The following is a 19485-nucleotide window of genomic DNA, read 5'->3' as shown; positions in this document are numbered from 1 at the left end:
ACTTGAACTCAAACTCAAAATCTTAATCTTAAACCCTAATATAACCCGAAACTTTGAACCCTGCACATCGAACACCAATCTCAAATGTCGAAATTGAATCATGAACTTCAAATCTTGAACTTTGAACGGATTTGAAATTTAAAGTTTGAAATCAAGATTTAAAATTTAGAATTTAAATTTAAGGTTTCGAGTTTAGAATAAAAAATAGTAAAATTATGTACTAGTAACATAAAAAATTACTAAAATATAATTATATAATTAAAAATCAACCATGACATCTAAACATTACTTTAAAGAATAAAACCGAATTTAAACACATAAAATCCAATAATAATCTCAGTGGGTGAGTGAATCGAAATGACTGATTCAATTTTTGTTGCTCAATCATTATTGAATAACAGAATAAAACTGAGTGGTGGACTGCTACTAGTAAAAAGCTTTTTATTCTTTTTTGGTTTTGAGGTGAAAAATTCAGAACACATGTCTTTTAATAACTCTTTCACTCGCTTGTCATCTGAAAGTTGAAACTTTGTCCTACTCGTTTCTTCCTCGACCCTTTCCCATGGCTTCTTCCCTCCATAGTAATCATACCCAAATCTGCCCCAATCCTACCGCCTTGAACGGTGGTTCCGCCTCCGACGGTAAGTCCCAGATTTCCAAGAAACCCAGATTGTATGCTGACCCTCCGCCGTTGTTCACTCCCTCTGATATCATCTCCGAATTTTCCCACCATGACCCCGCCGTCGCTCGTATTAACAACGGCAGCTTCGGGTGTTGCCCTTCTTTAGTTCTCTCGGCTCAGAACCAGCTACAGCTCCAGTGGCTCCGACAGCCGGACAATTTCTACTTCAACCAGCTCCAGCCTAAGATCATCCAGTCCAGAACTATAATTAAGGACATCATCAACGCCGACCACGTCGACGAGGTCTCTATCGTCGACAACGCCACAACCGCCGCCGCCATTGTACTGCAGCAAATCGCTTGGGGATTCGCGGAGGGGAAGTTCTGCCGTGGGGATGCCGCCGTCATGCTTCACTACGCTTACGGTGCCGTCAAGAAGTCCGTCGAAGCTTACGTCACGCGCGCCGGCGGGTATGTTATCGAGGTCCCTTTGCCTTTTCCTGTTAGCTCCGTCGACGAGATCGTGAAAGAGTTCAGGCAAGCTTTACGGAGAGGGAAAGAAAACGGGAGGAAAGTAAGATTGGCTGTCATCGACCACGTCACTTCCATGCCTACCGTGGTCATCCCCGTTAAAGAATTAGTCACCATTTGTAGGGAAGAAGGCGTTGACCAAGTGTTTGTTGATGCAGCTCATGGTATTGGGTGCGTTGACGTTGATATGAAGCAAATAGGAGCTGACTTTTACGCTAGCAACTTGCACAAGTGGTTCTTTTGCCCACCGTCTGTTGCCTTTTTGTACTGTAAAAAGTCCACAAACAACTCCGATTTGCACCATCCGGTCGTTTCCCATGAATATGGCAATGGTTTAGCCATAGAAAGTTCTTGGATAGGGACCAGGGATTACAGTTCTTACTTAGTGGTTCCAAAGGTTTTGGAATTCATCAATAGGTTTGAAGGTGGGATTGAAGGGATCAAGAAGAGGAACCATGAATATGTTGTTGAGATGGGACAGATGTTGGTCAAAGCATGGGGAACTCATCTTGGTTGTCCTCCAGAGATGTGTTCAAGCATGGTCATGGTTGGTTTACCTGCTTGTTTGGGGATTTCAAGTGATCATGATGCTCTGGAATTGAGGTCTTTTTTAAGGGACAAGTTTGGTGTTGAGGTTCCAATATATTATAGACCACCCAAGGATGGGGAGGAAGGTGGGGTAGTAACAGGGTATGCGAGGATTTCTTATCAAGTTTATAACAAGGTTGAGGATTATTACAAGTTTAGGGATGCAATCAATCAAATCGTTGACAATGCATTCACTTGTGCTTCTCTTCCCATTTCATAAGGTTTGTGCTGCTTTCCTCATCCAAATATTAAATTTAATTGCTTGTTGGAAATTTATATGAAGTTCTGATTAGCTCGGGTGTGAGTGTAGGATACGGGTATGATTAGTCTTTTTCAAGTTTTTTCATGCATTTGGAGAGTAATTGAAGGTCATATCTTGTATTTGTGTGTCCAACACGAGTGTTAGACACCTATACTTCAACAAAAATGAAGAGCACGAGCAACATAGGTGATTACTATGCCCCTTCCCTCCCTCCTTTTTTTTTGGCTGTGTTTCTTAAGCACTGACAGCTCAGGTGTGAGTGTCGGGTATGTGTACAATATAGGTATGATTAGTCTTTTTTTAGTTTTTTCATGCATCTGGAGAATCATTGGAGGTCATATCTAGTATCCGTGTGTCTCATATGAGTGTCTGGACACATATGGTTCAACAAAAATGAAGAGCCCCAGCAACATAGGTGATTTCTATTCCCCTTCCCCTTCCCCTCCCCCTCCTTTTTCTTTTGGCTGTGTTTCTCAAGCACTCGGCCCCTCCCTATATTACCTACTAGACTATGAAGAACCCCAAGAGCTTCCTCCTTGGACATTGAAACAATTCATTTCAACACTATATATGATATTGTTTACAGTTTCATATAATTTTTAGAAGATAAGCTGTTGGTCATTTATTCTATTTGGTCACCATTCAATAATGGACTTAACTTAGATCACAGTTTATGATTTCTTTTTGAAATTATATATTTTACTATAACCATGTATTTTTATTTATTTAAGTCGATAAATACATTATTCAGCAACTGTGAAAGATCGTCTGTAATTTCTTTTACGAATCACAGATTGTCACTAAATGGTTGTCCTTCATGAATTGACTACTTTATTGTTCCCCGTGCATTTTTCTCATGTTACCTCTGCTTTGATCATATTAGACTTTTTCCTTGCTGAACTTGGTTGCTAATAGATATAAAAGTAAATTGTACCTCTGCTTATACTGTACTTATTTAGCAAAGTCAGAGATATCAACTTGAGATTGCATTTTTCTTTCTTTTGTTTCCCATTTCTTTTTGTTTTGATAGCATATTGTTGGGAGAGAAAAGGAAATGGATAAATGTTAAGGCAGTTAAATCGACAAACATAGCTGTGAGCAGAGCATTGAAGCCAAACCATCAGATGACTTGTTCACAGTAACATGACTACACTAGCATGATCCTTTAGTTGAAAGTTGAAATATAATTTTTTTTGTTAAGTGGTGTTATCCCACATATCAGGTTTTGTGGTCTTAATATTAAAGTTACTTCTTCACCTATTACCAATTGTTTTAGTTTGGATGCTTAACGTGGTATTAGAGCTCGAAATTTTGTTATGTAGGTCCTGTAGCTACTGGCGTGGGGAGTGTTAAGTGGTGTCATCTCACATATCAGGTTTTGTGATCTTATATTAATGTTGCCCTTCCACCATCATTGCTTTTTATTTGCATGGTTAATATGGTATTAGAGCTCAAGTTTTGTTATATTGTTCTACCTACTTAACCCCATATGAGGTTGATGACTCCTAGTGAGGTTGTCCACGTGTAGGTGGGTGCATCCATTCTTATATTGAAATGCACCTCTTAATCTTTTACCGGTTGGTTTTAGGTTGGGCGCTTAACAGTTTTCAAATGTTGATTAAAATCAGTTGTGTAGCCGCTGCATTCATTATTTTGTGAAATGGTGGTGTTTTGCCGGATATGGCATGTTAAGCGTCAAAACTAAAAACCAATTGGTAGTAAGTATAGGGGCAGCTTGAATATAATACCGAGTGAAATAAATTGCAAAATGATAGCACATTAAGCATATAACTCAAGCAGCCTTCACAATTGCCCCTCTATTCTATTAACAATTCAGTGGAAGGTTGTTCGGTACTAGTTTTGAGACCTGACATAACCTTATTTTATGTTTCATCATTATCATTTTTATTACATAGGACATGCACATCCTTGTCATTTAGGGGCTAAGGATGATGAATGGATTAGGATAACAGGGAGACTACTAGCTAGCCAGTTTCCTAAAGCAGGGCTGTATGTTGTATTCCTATTCCCACATGCTTCTACATTTTTACAGGACAAATGGTGAAAAACATTAATTAAACTTCTAATAAGATTCTAATAAGAGTGTATGCATGTTTTTATCTGTTCTTATCTGTTTGACTGGTTCATGAATGGAACAAGGAAACACTTATCATTATATCCAACAAATCAATACTAACAATGCTATAATTAAAGTTCACAGATAAAATTACTTGTTAGTTGTTTTTACGGACTACTGCTTTTTTGCTCTACATGTGTGCAGCTGAAATAGTGGTCTTTCCTCTTTCGTCGGAATAAGAGCCGGCCAACCAGCTAGCCAGCCATGGACATGGGCATGGTTTAGGTACCATGCAAAATGCATGAATGTTATTTCCTTAATTTAGCATAAGTAAACGCCTTGCTTGCTTTGTAGCTCTCTTATCTAATTCCAACTTGCTTAACTTTTTGTCTAATGTTGGTTTTGGTTGGATAGCATGGTTATCATGTACATGTATTGTTCAATGTCTAATCTTACAAAGGGACCTTGTTGATTAAAAAAAAAACCCTTATCGTTTATATGATATAAATAGTTTATTATATGGCAAATTATACCCAATGTCACTAAATTATTATTAAGTTCACGTTTTAGCTATTCAATTTCAAAAAATTACAAAATGGTTATAAAACTATTTGATAGTTTTTATTTAAGTCACTAGGCTTTTAAAATCATTGTTGTGGTCTTTTTTCTTCGTACTGTCTGCACCAATTGAAAGTTTTCATTTCTCCACTTTTCTATAATTTTTTTTGTCATGAAACAATTTTGAACATCACGATTTTACAAATTAAAATCAAAACAACCTCCTTCGGTTTTTGATCAACTTAGATCTAAGTAATATTTTTCTACTCGTTGATGGGTATAAATCCTCATTTAAAGCTTGCTAGTTAGACTTTTTTTAAAAAAAAAATTCTTGACAATCTAGTGACTTAAAATATTTCAATGACTAAACTAAATTTACTAATAATTTAGTGATCTTAAATGTAATTTATTTTTTATTATATCATATTCATGTTAGGTTGGGTTATTGCTTTAAAAATTGAAATGGAGGTTTAAATATTGTATTTTGGGTTTAACTTTCAAATATTAGATATGGTTTTAGAGTTGAACAAGTAACCCAACTTTACTTCTACATAATTAAAATTTGCAACTAAACAATTTTTTAATTAGAGTTTTACACTTTGAGACAAATTTAACCCCAAAAGAAACTTTCAAATATGTAATTTTAATAATAAATCAGTTTTTAATCTTTTATTCATTAATTTATCATTTAAATTATTATAATAAATTTTGAAAAATATTTTTGGATAAATTATATTAGTAATTACTAAATTATGTTTTTTTCTTCGTTTTTGTCATCCATTTATCTTAGATTATTGGGTGTTTTTATTTTTACGTCAACCAGTTGATGACCAGAAAACATAAAATTGAATAGTTAGATAATTATTTTGTAATTTTTCATAAATATGTGACTTTTATCGTGGTTTACCCAATTTTTTTATTAAATTTGTTTGAATGTGAAGATTTAAAGTTGATTAGCAAAATTCAATATTAAGATAAAAGAATTAGTGAAAAATACCACATATTAATCAATGATAAATTTCATTTCTCAACTAAAAAATTAGCCAATTAACCCTAAAGATATACACTTTTTAAAAAGAAACCCTTTAAAAATATGATTCTTATCTCTGTTATCGTCTCTAACATTATGAAGTATAAAATCTTGACAACCACGTCAACACAAGTTGTCTTGTTCATAGCTGACGTGGCACGTATTTTGGGCAATCAAATTTTAAAAATTTAAAAAATATTAAAAGTGATGATATTTTTATTTTTACAATTTAAATAATATCTTTAAATGAAAAATTGACTTATAAATTTTTTTTATATTACTTAAAACTAAGTAAGGAATTATATATATATTTTTATTTTACATCTTTATCCTTATTTTTTAAAAACATTTTATATTATTTTAAGTAAAATCAAAATTTAAACCTATTAAAAAATTAAAAAAATTTAAAAAATTATTAGATAAAATTTGCTTATATTTTCATATTTTATTATAGATTATCAAATATATTTAAAAATAAAATTTTTAATTAATTAATTAATTTTAATTAATTATTAAATAAAGTTGTAATTTGTATTTACCCAACTCTGATGATGGATAAAGATTCAATCGATAATTAAATTCGAGATTTAATGTAATTTTATTGGATTGAATGCTGAGTATATTATTTGATTTGATTTTATATAAATTTTCTCACTCGCATAACAAAATAATTTTATAAATGCACCTTTTAGAATTAAATGAAATAAATGTGTACCAAAATGGGAGGAGTGTGAAATTACATATATACCCTTTCCCCCTCTTTGTTTGACTCTGATTTGTCGTCGATAGGGAGAGATGGTAGAGAAATAGAGTCCCAAATTTTACAACATCAACCAAAAACAAAAAAGGGAAAATTTTTATTTTGAGAATCTAATCCTCAGAAACTCACAATTTCAAGGTAAGGTCCTTTCTTTCCTAATTTTCTCTAATAATTTTTGCATATCTTTCCTTCTTCTTTCTCATCTTTCCTCTTCTTTCCCTCTTTTTTCCCTAATTTTTTTAGGGTTTCTTCGTTCCTATACACGTATATCGGAGCCCTAAAACAAAATTGAAAAGATTTTTGGCCTCCAATGTTTCTCAAATTCCTTACCCTTCTTTGATCTTTGCAGTATCGACGTTCTGATTGGTTGATTTTCAATTCAGAAAACTCCGCCTCCGGTCAGGTGGGATTTCGTTTTTTGATCTAAATTGGGATTATTGTTTAATGTCTCTTGGTCTAATTATAAATTTGTTATTTTCATTGTTTTTCTCTGTTCCTCACTTACCCTTTTCAGATTTAGATATGTACATACACATACACACACTCATAATACTGAATACTCAATGTGGTCGGACTAGGCTAGGGCACAAATCAATAAGTAAGCCACATGAACTAGATTCACTCAAATTTTTTTATTATAATATAAATTCATCTTTATTTTCTATGTTTTCCACATTACCTAAAATCTATCCTTAATTTGTCTTTGCTTTAATCTGCATGTCATCACTGAACTCAGAATTCTTGTTATGCTTTACTTGTTTGGTTTCTATGGGTGTTATTCTGAAGTGTTTTTTGATTCTCAATGATTGGCAGGTCATGGCTACCAAAAGGGTGATAGCGGTTTGTCAGTCTGGTGGTGAGTTTGAGATTGATAAGAATGGGGTGATGTTGTATAAAGGCGGAGATGCTCATGCGATAGACCTTGATGATCAAACGAAGTTCGACGACTTCAAGAAGGAACTAGCAGAAATGTTTAATTTTAACATGAGTACTATGTCTGTTAAATACTTCCTCCCTGGTAATAAAAAGACTCTCATCAGTATCTCCAATGACAAGGATTTAAAGCGGTTAATAAAATTTCATGGGAATTCCACCACTGTCGATGTGTTTATCCTAATGGAGGAAAATGTTCCTCATGATGTTTCCAACATGCCAGCCAGTAGGTAGTTCTCTTTATTTGTATGCTCAAGCTTAGTTGTAATTCTTTGGTTTATTAACTAAGGCTCTGCTTGGGGTTGAAAAAAAAAATATGTCTGAAGCAAAGCCTTAATGCTGATGAGAGTTTTCTTTATACAGGTCTAGCAGGACAACTTTGTCTGAAGCAGTGGCTCCAGCTCCGGATCCGGCTCCGGCTCCGGCTCCGGCTCCGGCTCCAGCTCCGGTTCTGGTTTCGCTTGATCCACCTCTAGATGTTATGGATGATACCACTCGACCGAATATTCCTCTTGCGGCCTCTCTTGATATTGTTGATGCTACCAATCATATTGATCCACACATTGATCTAGCACCTGAGTTTTCATCTATTCTTCCTCTTGCTAAAACCACTCAGCAGTGGCAGAATACAATTACAGGGGTGGGGCAACGATTCACTGGTGTTCAGGAATTTCGTGAGACATTACGTAAATATGCCATTGCACATCAGTTCGCATTCAGGTATAAAAAGAACGATAGTCACCGTGTGACTGTTAAGTGCAGAGCAGAAGGCTGCCCTTGGAGAATCCATGCATCAAGGTTGTCAACCACTCAGCTGATATGTATCAAGAAGATGAATCCAACACATACTTGTGAAGGGGCTGCTTTGACCACCGGGCATCAAGCAACGAGGAGTTGGGTAGCTAGTATAATCAAGGAGAGGTTAAAAGTTTTCCCAACTTACAAACCCAAGGATATTGTACAAGACATTAAACAGGAGTTTGGCATACAACTGAACTACTTTCAGGCTTGGCGTGGCAAAGAAATTGCTAGAGAGCAGCTTCAGGGTTCATACAAGGATGCATATAGTCAGTTACCACTTTTCTGCGAGAGGATAATGGAGACCAATCCAGGCAGTTGTGCTACATTCTCCACTAAGGAAGACTCTAGTTTTCATCGCCTCTTTATCGCATTCCATGCTTCTCTGTCCGGCTTTCTACAAGGTTGCAGACCTCTCCTTTTTCTTGATAGCATACCCTTGAATTCCAAATATCAAGGTACCTTGTTGGCAGCAACCGCTGCGGATGGGAATGATGATGTATTTCCTGTTGCCTTTTCTGTCGTTGATGCTGAAACTGATGAGAACTGGTATTGGTTTTTGTTAGAACTGAAAGCTGCCCTGTCAACATCTTGTCCTATAACATTTGTTGCAGACATACAGAAGGGTTTACGGGAGTCAATCTCTGAAATTTTCAAGGGATCATTTCATGGTTATTGTCTCCGATACTTAACTGAACAGCTCATTAGAGACTTGAAAGGGCAGTTTTCCCATGAGATGAAACGGCTCATGATTGATGACCTTTATAATGCAGCTTTGGCACCTAGACCTGAAGCCTTCCATTCGTATATCAACAGCATCAAAAAAATTTCACTGGAAGCTTACAATTGGATCATTCAGAGTGAGCCCCAATATTGGGCAAATTCATATTTCCAGGGTGCTAGATATAACCATATGGCATCAAACTTTGGGGAACTCTTTTATAGTTGGGTGTCAGATGCACACGAATTACCTATAACTCAGATGGTTGATGTCATACGGCAAAGGGTTATGGAGTTAATTTATTCCCGCAGGGCTGAGTCTGATCATTGGGTAAGTAGGCTTACTCCATGCATGGAGGAAAAATTGGAAAAGGAGAGCTTGAAAGTGCGTACGCTTCAAGTGCTTCTGACTTCTGGTAGCATATTTGAGGTCCGTGGTGATTCCACCACTGAAATGGTTGACATGGATCGATGGGATTGCAGTTGTAAAGGTTGGCAACTTACAGCTTTACCATGTTCTCATGCTATTGCCGTTATCAGTTGCATTGGACGAAGCCCATATGACTTTTGCTCCAGATACTTTACAACCGAGAGCTACAGGTTAACCTATGCAGAGTCTATACAACCTATTCCAGATGTGGAGAGACCTCTGCAGAAGGATACTTCATCAGCTCTAGTGACTGTAACTCCTCCTCCAACACGCCGTCCACCAGGTAGGCCCACCACAAAAAAAGTTGGAACACCAGAGGTAATGAAGCGTCAACTACAGTGCAGTAGATGCAAGGGTTTAGGGCACAACAAGTCCACTTGCAAAGAGCTCTTGTAGAGTGTTGGCCACTGTAAGTATTAACTTTCTGAAAGCTAGCACCACATATCCCTTGAACACATCAAAACTTAGTGGCATTACATTATTCAATTGCATATTTCATGCAGAGAGCATATTCTTTTTTCCTAGCTTGTACAGCTTATTATGAGCATTTGTACATGCAGCTTCCACGGAGTTATCTTACTGTTTTTATGACACATGCTCATAGCAATGCTGAATTTGGGGCATATAAGTTTTTTGTCAGGTCATCTGCAGTTGTCATTTATATGTATCTGCAAGGATTCATTTTCCTCGTAACGCTGTCTATTGCCTGATATGAATATCATTGATGAGTTAACTGAATTCTGTGAATGCTGTTATCCTTTGTAACTAAAAGTTTAGCTCTGTTGCTGTTGCCATTGGACTAACCTGTCGTCCTACTTTTGTGTTTGATAGGGATCGAGTTAAGGATGACACAGTTTGGCTGATGGATCTAATGGTACTTCTTCAATGTCAAATAGTTTTATTAGGTGTAATGCTAGTTCTACTTGGTCTCTAGTTAAAAACTTTATGATTAATGAACATGGCAGTGACTCGTAGGGAAGGATTGGTTATTTAAAGTAGCTATTTGTATCCATGTTGATGGAAAGCTAAATGTTACCATCGACTTGGATCAAATTTTGTTACTGTATTATCAGAAAGAGATTGGTTAGGTTTTCTACCTCAGTTTTTAACTTTTTTAATTTGTGAATGAACGTGTTCCTTTTCCATTTGGCCTTGCTGAGTATGGTGCAACTTAGATTCGGATATCGCTATTTGAATGCTTTGAGGGCAGATTGTTAAATCCATTTTATGAAGCTGCAACTATACATTCCAAGGAATTCCACTTTTACAGGTAAATATTCAATACCGTAAGTATAGGCATGCATAGTTGATCGTGATTCGTGATCAAGTGCTTTTTAGGTCGTCTTAGGCCTTGCCGAGATCATTTATTTAAATACAACATTCAACATTCATTTACATACAACATTTTTTTTTGTCTTTCCACTTATGATTCATTCGAAGGATTGGATAATAGTATACAACCACCACTGGAAGATTATGACTCTCATTATGACCAAGAGTAATCGGATTTGTAATACGAGTATGAACCTCCCTACCATCATCAACCTCAACAATCAAACCCTAGACAATCCATTTCCATCCCCAAAGAATATGCCAACTGTGCTTGCCTAAGCAATCGTTACATATACAAGAATATGCCAACTGTGTATATGCAGCAGCATTGATGGTTTCCGTACTGAACCTAACATCTGAAAGGGTATCGACTATAGGCCAGTACCCAACAAAAAAGGGTTTATTCAGCACATACAGAGAGCAGTCCCAGCCTTGCACTCAGCTTTGTTTGCAGCCTTCTACCACCGGTCCATAGCGTAATCCACCTAACTTTGGGGAAGAAAGAGGAGCTTTGAATTGACCCTTATTCACCAGAGATCACACCAGATTACCAGTTGAGCAGTTGCAATTGGACAAGTGTCTCTTCCCACTACTTGACATAACAGTTAATATCAAATTGGGATACCATGTCGGAATAGAAATCAGTCACCTGAAAACAAGAAACGGGACAAGTTTAAATTTCCAGCTGTTGGACAAGTGAAGGCTTGTGTTTCTTCAACGGTTTGTCTACGATCCTACAAAATCCTGGGTTACATTTTTCACGAACACATCCATGCCCCGATGTGAATCAAATAAATTATTTCTTGTAGAACATGGATTTTAAGTACCTAGATTCCCCCTTGCCCATAAGCAATATCTAAAGGAAACATTAAAAGTATCCTTTCCATGTAAAAACATGATTGAATATAGTTACCACTTACCAGTACCCTCCCCCAACCATGCAAGAACAAAGTACTAGTTCTGAAGATTTTGAAACATTTAAGTTACTGTTACATGCACAAAGGCATTCAAGTGTCTTAATACTAACCTGCCATTACCATAATTAGAATGCCATTGAAGAAAGATCTATGTCATGACTTTTTATCCTCTAGAGGGTAAGAAATGAAGGCATAACCACCAAGGAATGGGCGCATGGTCAAATAAAAACCATACGGAGTATCAAGCTTTTTATCACTTCCCCAATGCCTCGGCAAGGATGTTGCTAACATTATCTTCATCCATCGGATTTTCATATGTTGGTCTTCCCCTACTTGTTACCCCTTCAACATCGGATCCAACGAACAACGAATGAGTTGTAGCATCCGGGACAAAACCCCTTTCCAACATCACATCTAATAAATTCCGAGCCTCACTCCGGCAACCTTCTTTCCATAGGCCATTAATCAGCAGATTAAACATAGTTGAATCCAAGTTATCCATTCTAGAAATAATTTTATCGATATCTTTTGACACCAAATGTAACTGAGAATGGTTAGTTAAACAAGAGAGAAGGTCATGTATTGTCCCCGAATCAGGCATGAGGTCCTCATTAATCATTAGCTTGCAAAATAAAGCACAATCCTTAAATCTATTCAGTGCACACATACTTCGTATTAGAATACAGTATACTTCTGCATGAACTTTACAACCCCTGATCACCATTTGGGAAAACATTACCAAGACGTCTTTAGCCCTTTCGGATTTAAGCAAGGCAAGCATTATGATGATGTAAGTCGCACTAGAGCAGGAAGTACCAGAATAATAAGCCAATGACCTCAGCTTGACTGCTTCATCCACCTTTCTGGCATCACATGTGGCCTCAATCATCAGGTTGAATGTGGAGACTTCAAGGGGACATTGACTTTTAGACATGTAATAATATACCACGACAGCCTCTTCAATCCTGTTTAGCCTGCAAAGACCTTCAACTAGCCTAGAATAACATTTAGAGTCCAAAACCCAGAATTTGGACCGAATATAATGAAATAGCTCCAAAGCATCCTCGTAGTTGTTCAGATTACAATTACCTACAACAAGAGCTGCGTACGTGCCACAATCAGGAACTACGGACCGTACAATCATTCTTCCAAGAAGCTCATAAGCTTTCTTGATGCTCGCATTCTCACAAATCCAATTGAGTAAAATGTTCCAACAATCACAATCAGCTATACCTCTCTCAGACATCTTCTCAAGAAGACTTATTCCTAGAAAAAAATTACCAGCCTTACAACAACCTTCAAGCAATGCTTTATGTGGAGAACCTAAGTTACCACAGTTATTCTCCAAGAAACACATTGCTTCATTGTATCTTTTGGCTTCACAAAAACCATTCATTACATCCACAAATGAATCAAGGGGAGGAATCTCACTGATTTCTATCATCTCTTCAAGAATGTTAATAGCTTCATCTAGATGAAGGTTCATACATAAACAATGAACCAATTCCCTGCAAATGACTGAATTCGGCACCAAAGTAGCCGCTCTCATCTGCTGAAACAGCTGCATTCCTTGTTCTAATCTGTTCTCTTGACAAAACAAAGGGATAATACAGGTATAAAAACACACATCAGGCTGATACTTTAGCTCCAACATTTCATGCAAAATGAGCACTGCATCATCAACTCTATTATTCAAAACAAGACCTTTAATAACAATCTCGAAGGTCCTAACATTAGGACTACAACCTTTCTTGTTCATCCTCCTAAACTGATTCAAACCCGATTCGACCCTATTAGTCTCAAACAATATCTCCAACAAAGAGTTCAAAGTACCAACTGTGGGCACAATTCCCCCTTTCACCATCTCCTTGTAAACAAACAAGACATTTTGAAAATCTGTTTTCTTAACAAGAGCACACAATAAATCATTAAAAACATCAACAGAGGGATTTAACCCACATAATGTCATGTTCCCAAGAATCCGAATTGCCTCATTGAGCCTAGAATGCCTAACGAATGTATGAACCAATGAAGCAAGAGCCTCCCTCGAACCTACACATTTGTCTCTCGCCAAATTTAGACAAAAATTGTCCATTTCTTTAACATTTCCAGCCAAACCCAATTTTAAACTGATGTGGTAATACGTATCAGGGGTGTGGTTAAAGCTTTTCTGCAAAGCAGCCCATTTGAATATCTTGAGAGCTGAATTCGAATCTTGGGTTTTATCCAGAACGCGGATTAAGTTATCCGGGTGTAGATTATTCTTTAAAAACCCTATCTTTTCTTCATAATTGTCAAGCGATTGAGGGTCAGTGTCGGTTTCTGGCTTCGGCCGGAGAGTTGCAGCGTACGAAAGGGAGAAATAGCGGCCAGGGAAGTTGAGCCATGGCGGGATTTTGTTGGGAAATTTTAGTTTAAGGGTCGAAAGCTTTAACACCATTGGGTTTGGAGGTATATTACAACATATAAACAGACTGGGAAAGAGAGAAAGAGGGGACGAGACGACTGACCTGAGAATCGATGAACCAAGGTCCAAGCTAGTGCCGGTCGACGGCCAGTGAGTTTGCCTTACGTTAAATACATGATTCTTGCTTCATTTCTCGAAATACATGTGCATATATTGGGTTCTAGTGATTTACCTGCTATCGATCACTTCTCCATTGATAATGAAAAATGCTTAATTAATTGCCATGGGTTCGCTAGTTAGAGCCCAGCAAAGAAGCTAAAAGTTGATTCCAACCTTTTTATTGAAATAGCTTTTGTGTTTTTTGGGGTCTTATTCGTATTTATCCCAATTTTTTTAGCCACCTAGAAACAACCGACGAGCAATTGAAGAAGGCCCAAAACAGGCCCGATGAGTAGTCTCAGGCTGACGCTACAATGTTTGAAACGGCAAAGTAGAGACGACGTCACGATGTGGGAATGTATTCCCACAAATAGCGGATTTATATTCAAGTTTTAGGTTTTGCTCTTTTACTTCTTTATCTTTCCTATTTCGTTGTTTTTACGGTTTGATCTCCACCAATTTTCAAATAGAATCAAATCAAATTATATTTTTTTATTTAATTTGTAATTAATTATAATTTCTTATAATATACAAATAAAATAGCGAAAATAACTTAAAATATTATATAAAAATTTATCCTTTTAAAATTTAAAAATTATTGGTTATTTTTATTTATTTAAAAAATTTAAAAATATTTATGAAAAGACTTCAAAATTTTCTTAATAATTTTAAAAAATTGCAATTTAATATGAAATAACTAAATACTGAATCAAATTATCATGGATAATTTTTAAAAAATAACAACGGTAGAATCGAACCAAATTCAACCCTATTTTGTATCATTTAGTTAATACATTTGATCTTTTGTGCTATTTGACACATTATATTGTCAATCGAACCTATTGCTAATCATGTTTTACATTAGTGTCTTAGACATAAGTTAATATTGTCTTTTTTGAGTACCCATCAATCCTTTAAGATTTTGTCTTTCAAAAATATACTTTTTTAGGCTCGAACCTAGGATCACCTCCAATATGAGAATTCACTTCGCAACTTGGTATGACACGTTAAAAGAGTTGAGTAAACGACCAATTGATGGGGTCATGATATGCATAGTTGTAAATATTGAATTTGATTAATTGATTCAATTAATTGAACTAAAAATCAGTTCATCTAGTTGGATCAAATAAATTGAATAAAAAAGTCTCTCTTTTTTTTCAAAACCGACTCAATTAAATTAATTATTTTAAAAAATACTCAGGTGTAAAATCTCATACGAAAGTGACATGTTTTCTACAATTTATGTTGGTGCCGATGGTGAGATTGCCAACACTACTAGAGGTGAGCAAAATTCGATTCGAATCGAAAAATCAAAAAAATCAAATTTTGAGTTATTTGAATTATTCGAGTCAACTCGAATAAGAAATTTCGGATTTCGAGTTCAAATTGAGTTGAATTTTTTCCAATTTGGATGACTCGAATAATTCGAAAAATATATTAGTATAAATACCATTTTGGTCCCTATCAATTTTGAAAATGAGCAAATTGGTCTCTCTTAACAAAAATTACAAAAAAAAATTCAAAGTAATTTTTAAAATTTGAAAATAATTTTTAAAATTCAAAATATTTATAAAAATTCTAAAATTTATATTTTAAAAAAAATTCTAAAAACAATATATAAAAAATTTATAAAATTTATAAAATAATAATTTTGGAATCTAAATAAGTGATTAATGATTCAAGTTTATCACACTAACATGGAAATAGTTATATTGTACAAGATTTTAATTTAACATTATTAATTTTTCTAACTTAACTCAAACGGTTTTACTCGATTCGATCAAACGCTCACCTCTAATTCGAGTTATTCAAAAATCAAAACAAAAAAAGGCAAAACTACGTCTTTTTCATAAATGTTTACATTTTCTAAAGTTAAAAGTCAATCTTACTTTCCTTCCTGAATCACCCCACTCTCTTTTTTTTTTCATTTACTCAAAATTAATATAAAAGTTTGTACTTTGTCTACTAGTAAAACAGCTGGTCCATGTAAACGCAACATTAAGTATAAATAATAAGATTTGTTAATTTGACTCGACTCAACTTGAAATTTTTTGACTCAATTCGACTTGACTCAACTCGATCGAATACTCTGTAACACCCCTAACTCCTCCTGACTCAATTGGACTCAACTCGATCGAATACTTTGTAACACCCCTAACTCCTCCCAGTCGTCGGATTAAGGTCGCGTACATTACTAACAAATCAAAACAAATAATCAATCATAATTAATATGTAAGTTAACCATTAACGTCATATTATACAGGGGCAGGTCATGACAATCTAATACATTCATACTAGAGTCTTATACAATGGAATAACGAACAATGCTATGCAATGCTAAACTTGATCTTCCACTGTCTTCACTCTTATCAATACTTATTCCCTTTTGAAAGCTAGGAATTTGATACATAACAAGACAATTCCAATTTTTAGCATCAAAGTATTGAACCATACTTCGACTACTACTACTTCGACTACTACTACTTCTACTTTCGATAATGTTAGTAGAATGACCTACTTCACCTAATTTAGGTTTGATAATTCACTCCAAATTAGAGTATAAATACTCTTACAAACCTTAATTCGAGTCTACATATCCCTAAAAATAACCTATGAACAAACAGGGACTAATTTGGAACATTTCTAAAAGTTTTAGGGCAATTTCAAAAATACCTAGAAATAGGGGACACATGGCCGTGACCCAGTCCGTATCCTTGCCCGTGTAACTCACTGACTTGAGACACACGACCGTGTCCCAGCCTGTGTCTCAGCCCGTATAACTCACTGACTTGGGTCATACAACTGTGTCACAAGCCATATGTCAACCCCTGTGGACTTTACACCTATATTATTTTTCAACACGTTCAAGACACATTTCCGTGTGTGTTGTCTGTGTGTGACATACGGCCATGTGACAGACCATGTCTCAGGTCGTGTACACTTAAAAGTACCTTAAAACACAAGTTTACCACTTCCTATTTGCTTGAGCACTAAGTAACTCAATTACTAATCATTTAACCTATCCAAAACACAATTAAACATACTCAAAATATGCCCAAACAATCTATTATACCTAACAATGTACCCTCATTAATACCACATTTTATACCATCAAACATACTAGTAAGGCATCAACCATTCAAAGCTTTCATCCATACTAATCTTACCAAGATTGAACTAACACTTAGATACTTAAGCTATCAAGCTTTAAGTCAATAGCACATACCAAAACATTAAGCTAATCTATCATACCAACATTGCCGCAACTATAACCACATATATATACAACTATCTATCATTTCACTGAGAAACCAAAATATCATCACATCATAAACATATCAACAAAGGACCCCTTAGGTACATGCCATTACAAAATATAACATCATCACACTTGAATTCGAGATTCGTTGTTAGATACTGAATCTAAGACAAACGGAAAAGTACTTAACCGTATATTCTAAACTACTCAATGTTAATCTTGTCTTTCCCCTTCTCACTCAAGGATTCCAAAACGATATTTGTAATTTTGGTTTTGAACTCCAAAACCCCTAGTTGCCGTTGGTGTTCTTCTTGCTATTACTTTCTTCCCCTATTCGGTTGCATGAAGAACCTCCCCACTAACCATCTTTATTATATTATTATTACTTTTATATTATATTTATTAATTATAACTTACAACATTTAAGTTAACATAATATATATTTGGTATAAATGTTCCATTATGACCGTCCATTAAAAGGAAATATTGGTATTTATTTATTTAGTCCCTTTAATTAATTTTAATCTATACTTCAACTTGTAACTTTAACGCGATTTAGTCCTTATACTTAAACAACTCCTAATTTCACGAAAATCACTTAACTAAAATCTAATTCACTACTAAACTAACCTTGTAAATATTTAATAAAAATATTTACGGATCCGTTTCACGGAAACGAGGTCCCGATACCTCAATTTTTAAAATCACTGACTTTAGATCCAATACACTCGTATCTTATCTAACTTTTCACATGACCAAAATTATTAGACCAAACCTCAATATAATATTGTAATACCCTTGTAAATATTAATAAATAATATTCACAATTTCTATCATCGGAAAACAACATTTCAAAACCATCATTTTGACTCCACTTACTTTTGGGTCGTTACATACTTATCCCTAGACACCACCCTTCGTCATCCTATAATGATTCCCTAGCCTATAATTTTTTTTTGTTTCGGCACTATATTCATCGATATCGGTATATATATTTTTTTTCAACTATAATTTTAAAATATAGATATTTCGCGATTATAAAAATAATAATATTTTAATAGGTGCAGATGTTCACATTGTCGGCACTGTTTCAAATTTTTAAAAAACTTTGTCAGTGCTTTTTTGGTGCTGGCATTCTCTTTGCTAGCACCGATATCAAGGAAACAAATTTTTTTGGGTGTCGACGTTCTCATTGGTAGCACCGGTGTGGTTTCTGAATTTTTTTTTGTGTCGGCGCTCTCTTTGTCGACACCTGTTAAAATATTATTTTTTTCTTTTTACAATTACGAAATACTCGTATTTAAAAAAAATAGATACCAGTGCTGACGAACACAATGCCAACACAAAAAAAATTATTTTTTTATAAGTCGAACAATCATTATGAGATGGTGGAAGGTGATGTCAGTGGTGAAATTGCTCACACCAATATAAACAATAAAAAACAAATCATTCTTATACAGAATTTTGCATCCAATCATTTTTGTAAATAATCAATCTATTTGAATTAATTTAAAAAAAAACCCATAAATCAAACAACCTGTAAAATTGAAAATCAATAAACGATTAAATTGGAATTTTCTTTTGAATCGATTTACAAGAAAAGAAAAGCGCTTTTCCATTTATTTATATTCATTTAATAACTGGGTTTTCATGAATATAATTTTCTTATTTTTTTTAGAAAATCTTAATTATTATTTTTATATATTTAAACGATTAAACCGATTAAATTAAGAATTGAACTAATTTCATCTCAGATTCAAAATTTTCAACTATAATGACATTCCAACCATATGGTTGATAATTCTACTTTTTTATTTATTTATTTTTGGTTCCCCAATCCTATTGTGTTGGTTTGGAAGATAGTAGAGTATCATGACGAGGGACAAAACTAAAAGTATTTTTAAAGGACTCAAAATCGAGTTATCTATTTTTATGATAGTTAAAATGCGATACAACACTATATTACCATAAATCTTTATTAAAATTTTATCATTCTTAGGGTTAAATTATAATTTTATCATTTATTAACTCAAAATTTTATAAATTTTCTTGAGCTAAAAGCATAATTTTTTATTTATTTAGTTTATAAATAATTTTAAATTT

At 34.8% G+C, this 19485-nt stretch overlaps 3 protein-coding genes across 7 annotated transcripts; 2 read left to right on the top strand and 1 right to left on the bottom strand.

The window, feature by feature from the left end:
- Positions 1–354: 354 nt before the first annotated feature.
- On the top strand, positions 355–4508 carry LOC107955413 (probable L-cysteine desulfhydrase, chloroplastic). 4 transcript variants are annotated; one of them, XR_005904483.1, is made up of 4 exons: positions 437–1961; positions 2051–2188; positions 3325–3377; positions 4284–4508. XR_005904483.1 is itself a non-coding variant. In XM_041079952.1 (2 exons), exon 1 carries the CDS (start codon positions 563–565, stop codon positions 1958–1960), a length of 1398 nt encoding a protein of 465 aa, XP_040935886.1. In that variant the 5' UTR covers positions 355–562; the 3' UTR covers position 1961; positions 4284–4508. The 4 variants fall into 4 exon arrangements, 1 of the variants encoding a protein (XP_040935886.1); XR_005904482.1 differs by lacking the exon at positions 2051–2188 and having other exon boundaries at positions 405–1961; XR_005904484.1 differs by lacking the exon at positions 2051–2188 and having other exon boundaries at positions 3033–3377.
- Positions 4509–6320: 1812 nt separating this feature from the next.
- Positions 6321–10404, top strand: LOC107886532 (uncharacterized). 2 transcript variants are annotated; one of them, XM_016810526.2, is made up of 5 exons: positions 6321–6565; positions 6777–6830; positions 7241–7590; positions 7724–9717; positions 10140–10404. In XM_016810526.2, the coding sequence occupies exons 3-4, from the start codon at positions 7244–7246 to the stop codon at positions 9702–9704; spliced, it is 2328 nt and encodes a 775-aa protein (XP_016666015.1). In that variant the 5' UTR covers positions 6321–6565; positions 6777–6830; positions 7241–7243; the 3' UTR covers positions 9705–9717; positions 10140–10404. The 2 variants fall into 2 exon arrangements, with proteins under 2 accessions (XP_016666015.1, XP_016666029.1); XM_016810540.2 differs by having other exon boundaries at positions 6419–6565; positions 6777–7025.
- LOC107886552 (pentatricopeptide repeat-containing protein At1g63330) lies at positions 10193–14329 on the bottom strand. The gene is made up of 2 exons (XM_016810552.2): positions 11668–14329; positions 10193–11289 (listed from the first exon to the last, which is right to left on the bottom strand). The coding sequence occupies exon 1, from the start codon at positions 13995–13997 to the stop codon at positions 11811–11813; it is 2187 nt and encodes a 728-aa protein (XP_016666041.1). The 5' UTR covers positions 13998–14329; the 3' UTR covers positions 10193–11289; positions 11668–11810.
- Positions 14330–19485: the final 5156 nt, after the last annotated feature.

Source organism: Gossypium hirsutum, chromosome A11, assembly GCF_007990345.1.
Source record: "Gossypium hirsutum isolate 1008001.06 chromosome A11, Gossypium_hirsutum_v2.1, whole genome shotgun sequence".
Classification (NCBI taxonomy): Eukaryota; Viridiplantae; Streptophyta; class Magnoliopsida; order Malvales; family Malvaceae; genus Gossypium; species Gossypium hirsutum.
Note: the sequence above shows the minus strand (reverse complement) of the source record. Positions and strands in the feature narration are given on the sequence as shown.